The sequence below is a fragment of the Neovison vison genome, chromosome 1 (genome assembly GCF_020171115.1).
Source record: "Neovison vison isolate M4711 chromosome 1, ASM_NN_V1, whole genome shotgun sequence".
Taxonomy (NCBI): Eukaryota; Metazoa; Chordata; class Mammalia; order Carnivora; family Mustelidae; genus Neogale; species Neogale vison.
Genome location: NC_058091.1, coordinates 52,646,929 through 52,663,702, shown reverse-complemented (window position 1 = coordinate 52,663,702; position 16,774 = coordinate 52,646,929). Strand labels below are relative to the sequence as shown.

The 16,774-nt window shown below is 33.9% G+C and overlaps 1 protein-coding gene across 6 annotated transcripts in view; it reads left to right on the top strand.

Annotated features, from left to right (window-relative positions):
• Nucleotides 1–16,774, top strand: part of MYO6 (myosin VI) — a 153,275-nt gene that overhangs the window by 131,974 nt on the left and 4,527 nt on the right. Inside the window, exons 27-35 of one of the 6 annotated variants that reach the window (XM_044246945.1) lie at nucleotides 592–670; nucleotides 1,542–1,702; nucleotides 3,784–3,810; nucleotides 4,202–4,231; nucleotides 6,421–6,459; nucleotides 10,062–10,165; nucleotides 11,082–11,213; nucleotides 13,867–13,893; nucleotides 16,320–16,538. In XM_044246945.1, coding sequence (XP_044102880.1) covers nucleotides 592–670; nucleotides 1,542–1,702; nucleotides 3,784–3,810; nucleotides 4,202–4,231; nucleotides 6,421–6,459; nucleotides 10,062–10,165; nucleotides 11,082–11,213; nucleotides 13,867–13,893; nucleotides 16,320–16,538 — 818 coding nt within the window. The remainder of the gene's footprint in view (nucleotides 1–591; nucleotides 671–1,541; nucleotides 1,703–3,783; nucleotides 3,811–4,201; nucleotides 4,232–6,420; nucleotides 6,460–10,061; nucleotides 10,166–11,081; nucleotides 11,214–13,866; nucleotides 13,894–16,319; nucleotides 16,539–16,774) is intronic. The other 5 variants (XM_044246952.1, XM_044246946.1, XM_044246958.1 and 2 more) reach the window with 5 other exon arrangements.

Below are 16,774 nucleotides of genomic sequence, written 5' to 3'. Positions count from 1 at the left end.
GCTGGTTAATGAATATTCTTATTTTTAAAATTATATTCTTATTTTAAAACACTAATTTTAGAATTAGTTTAAAAATAGAGAAAAGTTCATTATATAATAATAACATAATGATTTTAACTGTAATCTGGGATTTTGGCTAAACTCTTACACCTGATGATTTCTTAACTTTTTTTTAAAGCTGTGACTTATTATTTTATAAGCAAGAAAAAAGGCACTTATACTTTTCTGCATTTTTGAAACAACTCTTTGGAAGGTTGCCACATAGGGCAGTTAGGAGTTGTAAGAGTTGTTTAATTGGGGGAGGAGGAGAGGGAGGACCGTGTGATCGGGATTGCAGGTAGGCTTTATAACCAAGTTAATCTACATGTTTAAAAGTTATAGAATATAATTGTATTTGTTTTTGTTTATTACAGAAAGATTACTGTCAGTAGAGTTAGATTTTGTGTTTTTAAAATAAGCTGATAATATATATAGCCAGGAGGTTAATTTGAGTTCTCACTCTATAACCTCTGTTTATTAATAGTTAAATTGCCTTCTGAAGGATTTTTTATTTTCTATAAAATTTTAGAGGAGTTTTCTATTTTTTGTTAGGAAACTTGAGATGGAAGCAAAGAGAAAACAAGAAGAAGAAGAGAGAAAGAAAAGGGAAGATGATGAAAAACGTATTCAGGTATATAATTATTAGACAGGTTCTTTCAGAATAGAATCTACAAGATTATAGCACAAAAGGAGTTGAAAACAAATTTTGATTTGCTACATAAGCTGTCTTTGGTTTACTCCAGAGACAAAGGCATCTTCTGTGGTGGTTATGGGAGGGACTTTGGAACTAGGGTAGTAGATTCAGATCCAGGCTCTGTCCCTGATAGAAATTGTGACATTGCACAAGTCACAATGAGTAACTGTGGGCTACGGGTTTTTTCCCTCTGAGGAATGGGCATAAATGATAGTTGTAAGCATTAAATGAGTTGGCACATGTTTAAAGCATTTAGAACCTGAGTGCCCAATTCAATAAATATTAGTTTGTTGTTATTGTTATCATACTCAGGGGAAAGTCAGATGAATGGTCACTTAAAACATAATTGTAATTTTATATCTTTGTAGATACTAATATCAGTAAGTTAGAATTGAGATAGTCTCCCTACCCTCATTTTTTAAAAAGTACGTGTCTGAGAATAATTGATCACGTATTTGAGTTTCTGTTTGTCTTGGCTTTCATAATTCATCCTGAGTGCAACCAACCTTTAAATCACTGACATCTGCTGTATAGCTACAGGTGTTAATGTGATACCTAGGGTACTCATGCAATATTTGGGATACTGTTGGTGATAGAATAGTAGAAATTGGTTTCTCCACCTTCGCTTTGATTTGAGAAAGATAGGAAGCATTAGTCAAAATCTAGAAGAGGATGGAGACTGGAGTGATTTGTGATTAAACAATTTGTATTCCTTAGTAAAGAACTTGTGTGGGGCAATTTTAGATAGTATCTATCAAGTAAACAAGTGGCGAGAGAGCTTGTTGAGGTAGCCTTCTGTCATTGGCAGGCTGAAGTGGAGGAGCAGCTGGCCCGACAGCGGGAGGAGGAGTCCCAGCAGCAGGCAGTTCTGGAGCAGGAGCGCCGGGACCGGGAGCTGGCCCTGCGGATAGCCCAGAGTGAAGCTGAGCTCATCAGCGACGAGGCCCAGGCTGACCTGGCACTCCGGAGGTACTGGGCCCCTGGGTGGGGTGTGATGCCTCTGCTTGCTTTCCCTCCCTGCTTCTCATTTCAGTGTGAAAGGCCTGGGGGAAAATCATATTCTTTAGGTCCTGATCTATTTTAAGTAAAATAATTTAAAAATTATTTGTATCCACTTTTATACCCAAGCAAATGAAAGTTGATTTCATCAAATTGTTGAACTATTGAAAATAAAATTGATATTTCAGCTCATGAAGCATCTCAACTTTTACTCTGAAATTGTCAAGGAATATTGTATAAAAAGTTGACATCTAATTTCTAAATATCTGCCATTAAATACGGGCACAGAAATCAGTATATTATAATCCAGTTTAATATATTTGAGGTTGGGATTTACTATTTTCCTAATGCAATTTTTTTAATAAACACCCTAACACATAGAATGAGGAAAAATTTTACATATACACCCATCATGTTTCACAATACATTTCCCTTTCCAAGAAGGAAGGTTTATCATATTGAAGTGTTTTAGCTACCCAGGTTTCCAAATTATCTCTAAATACTGAATTTTATTGGAGTGTAAAGAAGTATGGATGTTCTTGTAGAAAGTTGCAGGAAGTCTTAATATAAAAGATTCATTTTTAAAAATTTAGAACATAGAGACATTCATTATTTTGATTATTAGTAAAAACTGAGCAAAACTAGTTTGTGGGGTTTCTTTGTACTTAGGTGTATAAGTTGTATATATATTGAGATTTATGTAACCATGCTTTTCAAAATGTCAGGGCACTGTTTGTAACAAAATATAATTAAAGTGTAACCACTAGGTGTTGCTGTTTCCTCATGAAAGGAAAAAAACCTCATTAAAATGGCAAGACAGTGATTGGATTCTATTTAGCTAAAACAAAAGAATGGGAAAGGGTTGTTGCCTTCATGTTTTTTCTAGTAAGTGATTACATTGGGGAGCCCTGGGGTCTGAACTGTATATGAAAGTATATTATATTAAATAAACTGAAAAGACCTACCAAACACAAAGTATTATAATAATTAATAAGCTCTTGGGTTTGAATCCAATATTTGAGCTCTTTGTTTACATTTCACTGTAATTTAAAAAATATTTTCTCTGGGCTGTGGCTCTTCTAACTGCAGACTCAACTCAGCAGCTCTTCTGTTCCTTCCGCCTGTGTTATGTTGGAATGTTTGGGGGCCTTTGTGTGTAACTGAGCAGTAGCTGGGCCAGTCTCCTAAATGAACCAAGCTCTTAACAGCTGCCCTCCCTGATGTGTGTGAGGAAGCATTGCAGTTGACCCAAGGTGGCTTCACTATGGCTGAAGTTCATTTCTCAGGGACTAATTATTGGAGTCAGTATTGGTATTTATGGCCAACCAAGCTTTACGTTTAAGCATTTTAAATATTAAACTACATCCAGGGCCATTCCAAATAATATGTATAAGATACTGGCTCATATGTGGGCTCCTTCCCATCTTCAGACAGGTGCACGTCTCACAAGGGTGAGTGGTCTCTTGGAGAACGAGTGGATCATTCAGTAACTTTAACATAAATGACAAGTTACCTGTGATTTAAGTTAAGCAGAATTAACTATGTAATGATACCACTACTAAGTAATTCGGAGATATTTAAACAGTTATGACTTGAATTGCAAAGAGTTAGTTTTAGTTTTCCTATGAGACAGCTCCTGGGTTGTGGTCCCCACCTCTATGGAACGCCCTTTTAAGTCCTTTTTGGCAGCCCTTTCCAGGAAAGCTTTCCCTGACCCTCATGTCCTCATGAGGTGCTACCCTTCAGAACCTCCTGGTTATTTTATACTTTGTACAAGCATTAGCACTTCATTATGGATGATGTTCTATACATATTTTCCATGTTTGATAATTTCATTTTACTGCATGGGGTACAAGCAAATGTTTCTGAATGTTTATTTTACCTTTGTTAGCACTGAATTATTTCTGACAAATTTATGAGTAAGAACTCAATTAAGTAATAGTGTTCTTAATATATAGCATGAAAATGTCATTCTTGGGCTCTGTGATGCATTTAAAAATATATGTAAATGGGTTCTGCTGCATTAAACAATTTCCAAGTTACTTTTCCAGCTTGGATTCCCGTCCAGTAACTTCTAAGTAAGAATTGTTTTCTACATATATTTTAAAAATATGATCTTAACTACAATACGATCCTTGATGCAAAGTGATTTCACATTACCTAAAATTATGAAATAATATTCAGATTCTGTTAAAAAAAGCATTCTTCATAGTATATGCGTTTTCTAATCTAAATGTAATAAATTTGCTCTTTAATTTTCATTGAATGCCTTTAATTTAATGCTTCTCTCATAATTTTTAGGGAAAATTTTAAACATTAAAATTTTGAGTGATCTCGTAGATTAAAGATAATGGCATTTTTTTTTAACGTCAGTGAGTAAAGTCATTGAAACACAAATTTGTCACAATCCAGTTTTTCATGATTCAGAATTACTTAATGACATTAACTAAAATATATTATTTTTCACAGAATCGATGGAACAAGACCCAAAATGACACCGTATGTCATTTCTCTTTTAAAAATTTGATTTAGTTTTATAACTTTTTTTTTCTTTAACAGGTGGTTGTTACTTTTTAGGAGAAATAGTTTCCTCACTGTAGTAAATTTTTGTGGGGTTTTTTTTGCATATACTTTATATATATACTATATATATAAAATTCTGGAATATTTATGAAATCTGAATTTTAACACTTTAGGACCCCCACTGTAACATTTATAATGATGGTTCTCAACTTTGTCAAAACCTAATACCAATGACAGTTGTTTTATAAGTCATGCAACCTGCATAGATAATTCTCTCCAAACATGACATATAAAAGAGGAATGAGAGGACAGTAATTTATAATAAAACAATATTTAATATGAAAGTGCTTACAACTGTAGGAAAACATAATCAAATACTGAAATATTTTTATTTATACATAGCATCACCATAAATGTGACAGATACACATGCAAATTGAAAATTGATATAAGACTGTTATATTGGTCAATTGAATGCCGTGAAATTGTGAACAGTGCTTTGTAAAGTTCTAAACAGAGTTAAGTACAATCTCGTCTCCCTTCAGTAGTTGCAGAAAAACTAGGAAAACTCTGTGAATGTTAAAACCATGCCAAAAAGAAAGACTCTTTACATGAAAACTGCTTGTATGTGGATAAGTGTGTTTTACAAAACTCTCTTAGGTGGACATGTCAGTGTCACATGGGACCCGGGACAGTTGTTCCTTGTGGTACCCCTGACCCCTCAGCTCCTCAGATGCCAGAAGTGCTCTCTCACCACAGCATTGTTTCATACGGCACCGAAATTCTTGAAAACATCTCTGGGTGGCTCACTTACATGTCCAACTCTCAGTCTAGGCTCGGGTCATGATCTCAGTCAGGGTCCTGGGATCAGATCACGCCCTGAGTTGGGTTCTGTGCTCAATGGGGAGTTTGCTTGAGATTCTCCCTCTCCCGTTGCCCCTCTCCCTACTCATGTATGCACATGCACTCTCTCTCTCTCAAATGTATAAATAAATCTAAAAAAAAAAAAAGAAAAAAGAAACCTTGAGGTATAGTGATAATAGAATTCAAAATATTTATCAAAATCATGCCACGTTTGAAAGTTAGAAAATTCTGACTAGCCTAATTGGAGATTGATAATTGGATTGCTCAGTAGATAATTTTATACATATTTGGGCTTTTTACTTTGTATTTAGAATCTCTGATCATCAGTTTTGGAAGATTACTCTTTCTCTGACTGTGCTTATTGGATAGACTTCTGTCAGCCTCTATTCTTAGCCAGTGTTCATTATAAGGAAGGAGAATTACAGGAGTCCTTTGCTCCTTTATCATCACCTGACAGGCATGCAGGAAACTGCACCCTAATGCAAATATACCCTTTCTCTTTTCTTATGATTTTTACTCATTTGTAAGAGGTTACCAGAGTCTGATGAATAGAATGAGCCATGAGAAAATGATTAATTATGAAGGAAGAAAGAAGGAACAGGAAAATAAAATAATGAGATTAGTGAATTATTGATGAACATGATGAAACATCCATCCCATTTCACAGAATTAAACAAATATTGGGAAAAGTTACATTCTCCCGAGTAATAAAAGTAAGTTTTGCCTTTGGGAAATGTTTATCCGTAGAGAGTCAGAACACTTTGGTGTTTAACACATACTTGATGCATTTGAGTTCTTCTACTTTTTTAAAAATCATGCTTTGATTTAGAATTTTTGAGTTTAAATATACTAGACTCTTAAACTCTGACACTAGAAAATAGATTAACTAGGTATCACTGTTATGTCATCTAATTAATATTTATTATGCAACTCCAGTGCAAAAATCCTTCTATAGAATCTGTATCTGCCAAGTTTCCAGTATGCATTTAGAACATACAAATTATATGCCATACATAAAAAAATACCACAAAAGCACTTTTATCTAAAAGTTCCTACTGCAGAAATGGAGTTCAAGCAAACTTAACTGTATTTAAACAAAAATTTGCTGTATTTTATGGTTATAGACGATGTTGAAAAGTATATTATTATAGTCTTTTACAAAGTGAAATGATAGTGAATGATTTATAAATCAATAATCCTATTGAAAAGATATATATATTTTTAATTATACTTTTAGATCTTTTAGGTAACGTATGTAGTTTTCTTTTATATGACTGTGCTGTATTATCATTTTTCTTATAGGGAACAAATGGAGAAGGAAATGTCAGAATTTCTGCGTAGGTTAGTGCAGTGGAATTTGGGGAAATAAGTGTCACCTCAAAATCATGTTTTTAAATCACTGTTCAGTATTTGGACCAGAACCTGTCATATGAATAGTCTATTCTTTCTATATAAATTTTTTGTACAGGAAATGTCACTTCACCCTTATACCACTGTAACAGAAAAAGATAAAAAACAATGCTTAAATTGATGCCACTCAATGGGAACACCATTGGCATTTTGGATGGGCCTCTTCCTTGTTGGTGGTATTGCCATATTTATCACTGGCTTTACCAACTCAGTCTCAGTAGAGGAACCTTTCCTCTCAAACCAAATAAATGTTTTGAAACTCTCTATGGAGGTGGTGGTGTCCCTCCCCCTCCTGCCCACATCCCCATGTCAGCTGGGAACCTCTGTACCTAGTTCCTAGTTGAAGGGGAAGTAGAAAAGAGTGTGGTTTCTGAGGGCCTTCTCCCCAGCACATGTTTTAAAAACCACGGATATAAAAATTGAGCCACCACAGACTATGACCTCCCAGCAGGATCTGGTCCTTTACAAGTGGGTATCAATCAGTAACATCTTAACTGTCAATCTTGAAGTTAGAGTTAATTGAAAGTCTTAAAATTAGTACACTTTTTAAAAAATCAGAAGTCAGTTTTTCTACTATTTCGTATGTCATTTACATGATTGTCTTTATAACAACCTAAATAATCAGTAAATTAAACCTTTATTTTACTATTTTAATGATTCCAGAGATGGGGAAGAGCATTTAAATGCATTTCATTCATGTATTTAAGATGCTGAATATGTTTTTTAGCATATGTATTTTGATGTAATACAAATGAAAAGTTAGTAATAGTAAACTATATTTTAAGCAATAATAATTTGAATTCAATGTTATTTTTTAAAGAATCCAAATATATCTTATGTATGTTGGCACTTCATGTGTATTCTGACAATCTATAAAACTGTACATTATGTAAATTCACTCTCTTCCAAAAGAAAATAACAAAAGCCTGTAATAATTTTCAGCTGCTCTCCTAGAAAAGACTCTTAGAGGTGCTAGGAAGAAAAGATAATTTTTTTGTTAGTTTAATGAATGGTGGTTTAGGGATATAGAAGAGAAAAAAAAAGAATATTTGAATAAATGTTAAAACATAATTTATTTCTAAGGGTAATAGAGAGACCTTGCTGACACACAGCTGGCTCTTTTTGAACGAAGCAATTAAGAGGAAAAGCTACATGGAAAATTGCCAGTCACGGTGCTTATGAAAAGGATAGATTCTGCAATAAATCTAAAACAGATCCAAACCTAAAAAGCAGGAAGAATGCAGGAAGAGCTAACTGGCCACACATTATTCTTTAGTCAGCTTATGTGTTAGTGACAATCATCATGTCTCACCATTGTTAAGTAGATAGAGTGAAGTGTGCTATTTTTTTATTCTCTAAAATGAAAGTATAAATAGGCCTTTTATAGAGGCCCACAGTACCTTATTTATTTCATTGCTAAGCTTCATATGGAGGAATCATTTCCTTTATTTCAGGAAGAAGTATACATATTTTCACACATCATTTCTCATTAAATGTCTATGTCTTGACTGCCAAGATTGCTGTTATCTTTCAGAATGTGAAATAATGAGGAAATATGACCTCATTTTCAGGTATTATACCTTGATCATCCCTCTTTAAGAGGAAATATTTCCTAAGTAGTGGATGGGAAGAGTAAAATTCCTTGTGTGATACCTGAGAAGCAATATTTTAGTACTTTTAAAAATTTAGCTCTTTTCATATTTGTGCCACCTTTCTTTTTATGTCTTGAAATGCGATGTGTTTAAATTCTTCCTTTGTTACATTGATCTTACTTGCGGCTTATTCTAAGTGTTTGCTGTGTGACAGGAGTCATCTTTTGCTGAAAAGTAATGTTTATTATTACAGAAAAGTAGTTTCCATATTTTCTGAAAAATTATTTCAAATTATGTATATAGAAACAAGTTGGAAGCCCTGAGTAGCACTGCTATGAAGAAGTTGTATTTATCCCATTTTATTTTTTAATTTATTATTTTATATTTATATATATATTTCATTTATTTCTTCTTTCTCCATTCCAGTGTTTCTACTTTACTTGTGCTTTTTCAAATCTATTGTGTCTCATGACCTAAACCTCTTCTTTAGTTAATAAATAATAATAATTATTATTTTTTAGCTTACACATCTCTGTGTCAGCTCCTAGCGCAGGTGAAGGGCTGGTCTAAGTGGGTGCTCATTAATGTTCGTAGAATGAATAAACCAAATAAAGGAAGGCAGAGTCATGACTAAGACCAAGGCTTCAGAGTCCGGACAAGCTGGGTTTCCATCCCAGGGGCAACCATTTTACTAGCAGTGTGGGACCTTGGGCATGATCTTTATTTCACTGCTCTGAATCTTGTCTACTCATTTTTATTTTATTTTTCTTTATCATAAGTGTACTCTTTAATTCCCTATTTCACCCATCTCTCTCTGGTAACCATCAGTTAGTTGTCTGTAGTTAAGAGTCTGTTTCTCGGGTGCCTGGGTGGCTCAGTGGGTTAAGCCTCTGCCTTCAGCTTTGGTCATGATCTCAGGGTCCTGGGATTGAGGCCCATATCGGGCTCTCTGCTCATCAGGGAGCCTGCTTCCCTCTCTCTCTCTGTCTGCCTCTCTGTCTACTTGTGACCTCTCTCTCTCAAATAAAATAAATCTTAAAAAAAGACAAAAAAAAAAAGTCTTGGTTATCTGTTTTTTTTTTCTCTCCTTGCTCATTTGTTTTGTTTCTTAAATTCCTTGTATAAGTGATATCATATGGTATTTGTTGTTCTTTGACTGACTTCACTTAGCATTATACACTCTAACTCCATCCATGTTATTATAAAGGCAAGATTTCATTCTTTTTAATGGGTGAATAGTATTCCATTGCATATTTATACCTTATCTTCTTTATCCAGTCATCTATCAATGGATACTAGGACTGTTTCCATAATTTACTAGTTGTCATATTACTCACTGAATATGAGAGCATGATTTTATTTTCTTCTAGCACTTTCCTAAGTGTTCTATTTAATAGTGATGCAAAAAGTTATAGGGGGTTTCCAGACTCTGGCTGTTCTTTTATCCCATCTTTAATGACGAAGGCAGGGGATTGTAGTTTGGCTACGCACCTGTTGACCCCGCAAACATCCAGATACTCAGGGAGGTTCTGAGCCAGTAGCTGTGGCTGGGACTTGGCTATCTGTAGCTTCAGTAATCAGCAGGTGATTGTACTGTGTGGCCTTATGGCTCATAAACCCTTAATGGTTCTAATGATTTTTTTGAGAAATCAGGAGGATTTCCTTTTTGATTTTGAGGGATAAATATACATGTATTTTAACCTTTAGAAGTTCTGATTGAAAACATAATATGGCTATTAAATGGCACATTGGAAAATTTTAATTTACCTAGGATTCCTATAGTATACCATTCTTAATCTCATCTGTCAAAGATACAAAAATTATTATGTTTTTCTAGTAGTTATTTCCATTTCTCAAACTTAGATTCATTTTCTTGCCCCTTTAGTCAACATTTCATTCATGTTTCTAGTTTAAACATGCAAAAATATATAATAATTACAGAGGTCCTGCTGTACAAGCCACCAAGGCAGCTGCTGGTACCAAGAAATATGATCTCAGTAAATGGAAATATGCAGAACTACGTGATACCATCAATACTTCTTGTGGTAAGTGTATGGAGGTCATGAAAAATGGGAAGCTTCTGTGGCTGACAGGTAATAAAGAAATACCTATATGGGGGTGTAATTTTTTCTATTTTTTGGCGCATAAATTAAGCCATTCTCTTTGTTATTCTCACCTTGAAGTGAAGGCATAGCTTACTCACAAACATAAAGGGAAGGCATACTCACTAAATTCATTTTGCCTGTCTCTTATCTAGGTGGGAGAGGAAAAGCATGGAGAAATCGTGGTATGGGCTGTGTTAATGATGTACTTTGCATACATAGGTTAGAATCTTGACCTGTGTATGCAAAGTAAAGAATGGCAATGCAGTCCTTTCTTTTTAAAGCTATTTTTCTTCCAACAGAACTGTAAATGCTTTATCCAGATGATTCCATATAATTGTGTTCTTGTTTAAATCATAGTGTTTGAGTTTGGGATGTTATGCCTAGGAACTAACGTACCAAATTGTGTGGAATTTGGTATGTTCTCTCCCTCCTCACCGAAGTTATCTGCATAAATACAAACATAAAAAATCTGATTAATGTAAATCTAGCTTGTGTTTGAGCACAGTGACTTTTTACTCTATTTTTATGGCCTCTGACCTTGGACAGGTAACTTAACCTCTCTGATTCAGGTTCACCTGTAAAAGACCTACTTAGCCCAGGGTTCTTGTGTAGAGCAAATGATATAGTAATAATGCATAAGAAAATGCTCTGTAAATGTAAAAGATAATATTGCCACAAAATGCTTATCTTTATCAATAATGTGCTTACTTTTGATTTTGTACTATTAATTTAAAAACAAAAAATTTATTTTATGTATAAATATATATGTTTATGTCACAAACTAATTATTTTAGATGATTAAATTAGGATGCTAATTCCTTTTTTGGGGGGGGGACTCTTTCCATATAATCCATAGATATTGAGCTCCTGGCAGCTTGCAGAGAAGAATTTCACAGGAGACTAAAAGTGTATCATGCGTGGAAATCGAAGAATAAGAAGAGAAATACTGAAACAGAGCAACGTGCTCCAAAGTCTGTTACTGATTATGGTAAAAACAAATCTGTACTTTTAAATGTTCCAGAGTATCTGTATATAATGTATGTAACTATACATAAGACTTGGGGTAAAATATTCAGTACAAATTTTCTCTTACTGTGCAGCTGTGATCTGTTGAGCCTGATACAACCACAATGCCTTATCTTTCATAGCATTATTTCTGTTCTGTCTTTAAAGTCATATTTATTAAGAAGTATTTGTATATAGTCAAGATAAATTTTGGAGATAAGAATATTGTTGTCTATACTAAAGAAGTTGTGCAGTAATGTTGTAAATATGTATTTTTTCCACATATACATATATATATACATATAGAATGATTACGTGTGGAAATGTAAAGAATACTGTGAAATAAAAAATAACGTTTGCTGCAAACATTATTTTACAATACTGTCAAAATATAAGAATGAGAGATAGTAGCTTGGTTTAGACCAGTTTTGCCTATACCAGGATTTGATTTTTTGACTGAGATTCAAAAACTAAATTTTGTGACTTTGTTATGTATACAAAAGACAAAGTTGTATACTTGAAATTGGAAAGTAGAGGATAGACCTAATCTGGTAAAGTATGCACTAGCTTTAACATTAATTGAGAATACCTGTGATATATGAATTGTAATTTCAATCTTAAAACAATAATTGGAATTTCATTTGTTCAGTTTGCTACTTTCAAACTGGCATAATTTATTGGCTTAATTGTGGCCAGTGTCAAAGTGACAACATGTTTAATGTTTTCATTTAAAAAGTATATTCCCAGCACCTGGTAGTATAATTTAATAATACATGACCCAAGGTGAGATAGAAAATGAGCTTTCCCTCACTACCTTCCTAGCAAGTAAAAGCAGCGTTTGATTAAAATCAATTAAATGTTAGAGTTTTAGTATTTCCAAGTTGTTGTAAAGAGTAGATTGGGTAAAGGCAAAGTATTAATAAGAGAGAGGTTACTGCTAGTGATTTTGCAGGAGGTGTCCTCAGTCAGAGTACAATGTGCTGGAAGGGCAGTGAGAGATCACCCAGATTGAGGAAGGCCCTCTAAACATTGATATTGTGGCCACCTCTCTCTTCGCCAATTTACAAATTTGTCCCTGGGAATTGAAAATAACAGGATGATTCCATTAGCAGTTCACTGTACCAAGTTTTTAGCCAGTTGCCTTTGTTTTGTAAAAATGGCAAAGGGCTATTCCTTCTAGCCATAACCTTTTTACCTGTAATGTTCTAATTATGGCCTTTAGCTGAAAGCCTTTCATCATGTTGTCCCCCCACCCAAATTTAAACATCTGAATGATTGCACGTTTTAAAACAAGAAAAGTAATGTTGTAATATATGGCATATACATTTTTAATGAACATATAAATGTTTCTTGTGTTAAACCAAACTTTGGTACTGTACTCAGGCAGCTTTGCCCTCAAAGGGGGAGGTGATACATGGCACGCCTTGCTTTGTTCTTATAATGTTTCCGTTTATAATATACCCTTTGAAAGAACAAAGTAGTAGATTAAGAAAATTTCCCAAGAGTCCCCCATTTGGTATATGTGAGCAAATTCAGGAATTTTATGTGAACACACTCCACACATATGTTGCCTTCAAAGAATTTGATTATGGGCAAATTTCAGGATAAAATGTAAGTTCTGCTCTGAAAAGTACTTATTGCTTTATTTTTTTTCCCCATGTAAAATACATTCTGACACAAAAGTACAGCATAAAGGAAAGGTGCAGTGCCTCAAGATGCTTAGCAGTTGAGAAAATTCTGTACTTGGATAGCTTCCTAATGGGGCAGCTAATCAGCCTTTAAAAGGAACTACTCTATATTTTAATATTTAGAAGGGTTAGAATTCCTTAATTTGAGAAAATAAATTGACAACTTATGAACAAAAACATAATTAAATATTATTTTAGGGTAATACATTGATAAATCATGGTAAAGTCTTATAATTGGGCGTGGAGAGCCTCAGCCCCTCCTCCTGTGTGCTGCACTGGGTGAACACGTTCTTCTTGCATCTAATACAGAAAGAGATTTCCAGAAATAATTCTTGGGGCAGTGGCAGATTCTGCAGTAAGAATTCACAATGTTTAGTTGATTAAAGCTGACTTTGGAGAGTAGTTTTATTTCATAGTTCCTAAAATAAAAACTGCATGAGTTTAAGGTTGAGATAATTTGAAGAAATTTAAACATACTGAGTGTATGTAAACAACATGGCAGTACTTTTTCTCTAAGGCATCTATTTTTTTGATGAATTTAGAAGTTTTTTATTTCTACAGAATTTCTAGTAATGCTTTGGAGGTACTAGAATGACTATTACTGAGTCATTGTTTTGGATTTATGTTTGAATATTATTGTGTCCCAGGATTACAAATGAAATATAATTTTAAAATTTAGGTCCTCTTTATATGTCCATCAAACAGAGTTTCCTAAAGCATAATCAAAATAGCTTTTTTCTTTCTTTCTTTTTTTTTTTTTTAACCTTTTTAAATCAGAAAGCCGAATCTACTTGTAGGTAATTCTGAGAGTATTGGTTGTGGACAGGATGTTTTCTTGTTAGTCACCACCTCGATTGATTGGGAGGCCTTTTTTATAAATTACAAGAATGCTCATTTAACAGTTCTGCCATTTTTATCTTTTCTTCAACATAAAATATTTATTCACAGATTTTGCACCATTTTTGAACAATTCACGTAAGTCAATGGGTGGTAACTTATGAGCTAACTGGAAGATGGGTTAAAAATACTTTATAAAGTACTAACTTCTATTAAACATTGTTTTGCTACAATTTTTAAGTGGAGTTGTAGTACATTAATGTTGGTTTGTCTTTACTAAGATATTTAATTTCAGATGATGCTTTTATTTCGGTCACTCCAAAATATATTTGCAGAACAAAATTAATCTTTTTTATGAAATTACTTCCTTTTAAAAAAATAACTGGCACTTTATGCTGTGAATATACACAATTCTCATTGTAGCAAAACTCAATAAGCAGCTGATCTTTTAGAATAAAGACTAACTTCAGGTGCTGGTTTCACACACACACTGTTACAGTATGAACACTTCTGTCCAAAGAGATCTGAGTTTTGTATGATAATGTACAAGGTTTAATAGGATGCCTCCTAACAGGAGATTATTCTCTGACTTGTATATATCACACCCTATGATGCACATTTTTGATAATTTAAAAGCCTGGCGTCCTCTTAATATGTAGTAAATTTTTTCTGCTTCAGATGATCAATAATGATTTGGATATAATGCCATATTTGTTGGCAGCTGGTTGGACCTGGATTTTTTTAAGTGCTTCTAGTAATTTATAGGGCCAAATTTAGAACTTATTTCATATGTTAAAGATGACACAATAGGATGTGAAAGAGTCATGTATTAGTTTCAGATGTTCAACATTTGTATCTTTGTGCTTTTCCAGATGAACATTTGTGGAAATGAAGGCTTCCTTAATATAATTTCAGTTCTCACATAGTTTTAAAAAAAAAAAAAGCTATCAAAACTTTCCCTTGAGTTTTATTAATTTTACTAAATATATTATGATATAGGAGACTGTTAATTTAATAAAAAAACAGGCGAATTTAACAAGTGACCATCAATACCATAGTAAGTTCCCTATCAACTGGGTATTCTAAGTTACTGCTTAATATGGAGAGAAGGGTTTGTTTTTGTTTTCCTTATCCTTTTAAAGTTCCTTAAAGTAGAGTTAGCATATTTTCTGAAGAGTAGGTAATTTTTAAAACTTGAAATGGAAACACTAAACTGTAAGTAGTTTGGAGGGACTACAGGAACAAAAGATTAAATGAGCTCATCTCTGTTAACACGCTAAAGGTGACGCGGCTTTTTAAGTCACTAACACAATGGGGCCTCTGTTTCGTTCTTTCTTCAGCATATACAGCTTTGCTAACTGCTTTTTGCTTTCTCTGGTTTGCAGAGAAATGAATTCAGCTGCTATAAAGCTTTTACTATTGTGTAAAAAGTTAAGAATAAGAGTATTTTCATCCTTTCAGTATTTGGAAGTTCTTACAAAAACCCTGTGGCTGTTCTTTTTTTTTTTTTTTTCCCCCCCCTGTGGCTCTTCTTGACTTAAATATATTCTGTAATTTTTCATTGACATACTTGAGCATATCAGTGAGATTCTTAACTGAGCTGCAGTAAATGGTTGGTCAACTTTTAAAAGTTGTGAGAAAAAAGCACATTAAACAGACTTGCTAAAATTATAGCTGCTGAAGCTGTAAAGTTATTATCCTAGAGAAATGTTTATATTTGCAGATAAAATAAAAACCCAACTGTTTCATTATGAAACTTGAGCAAGGGGGAAAAATTGATACAAGTGCAATGTCCAGTCCTAGCAGAAAAGCAAGGGTTTTTCTTTTCTGTAACAAAGAGAACCAAATACTATACACTTTCCACTTGCTTCAGTGGATTTTATTCCAAGAGAAATCTGATTTTAGAGTAAGCAAATATCTCTGAGGGAAATTGTATGGTTTTACTGGTTACAGTTTTTTGTTGTCATGAAGTTGTCTAAATATTACTAGTAATATATGTCTTCTGGCCATTTTAAATCCCAAAATCAGTTGGCAAAAGAGCAAACTTTTGTCTTCTACTTTTCCAAGGAAACAGTGATTAAATTGACAGATATCTATAATTCTTTACATTTGTGAAATTACGTTCATTTGTTTTATCATAAATAGTCCCATTAAAGTTATTCTGTGATCTTTGATTTTGAACTCTTTGGAGATAAAATGTAAATCCTAGCAAATAATACTAGTTTGCTATTCTGCCATGTGAGTTTCAGGTTACTGATACAGTCATTTGTGGGAATCTACTTGGGCTAGTTTGTTTTATTGCTGGTGTTGCTGTGTGTGTGTGTGTGTGTGTGTGTGTGTGTGTGTGTGTTGCAATGTTAAGGAACATCTTTAGGGAAAGAAAATTCTAAAATCTCACTAAATTTTATTCATTTATAAGTAATTAATATTTACATCTTGTTTTAAAGTTATTACTAGGAATCCTCTTTTTCTTTTCTTAAAAATGTGTAGTGCATTTTAGGATTAAAGGCTGTTTTCATTATCCCCTGGGCTGCTGGTGTAACTTTCCTTGTTCTTTGTAACAGCTCAGCAGAACCCAGCCTCTCAGCTTCCTGCCAGGCAGCAGGAGATCGAAATGAACCGACAGCAACGCTTCTTCCGCATCCCATTCATCCGCCCTGCTGACCAGTACAAAGACCCGCAGAATAAGAAAAAAGGCTGGTGGTATGCCCATTTCGATGGACCGTGGATTGCCCGGCAGATGGAACTCCATCCTGACAAGCCACCCATCCTTCTTGTGGCTGGTGTGTATGATTCACATGGAAAAAAACCTTATACGGCAAAAAAGGATTATGAACCCTCTGAATGAAACAGTCTAATATATAATGTAATAACTCATTAAATTTCAGGATTAAGGAACGGCGTTCTGCAGTTGGATCACATTTCCAGTTAATTGAGGGTTAATTTATTTATGATGTGAAATCGCTTAATTATGTCCTTTTAGAGCACATAGGAACTTGTCTGTATCCTAAGAACCTTT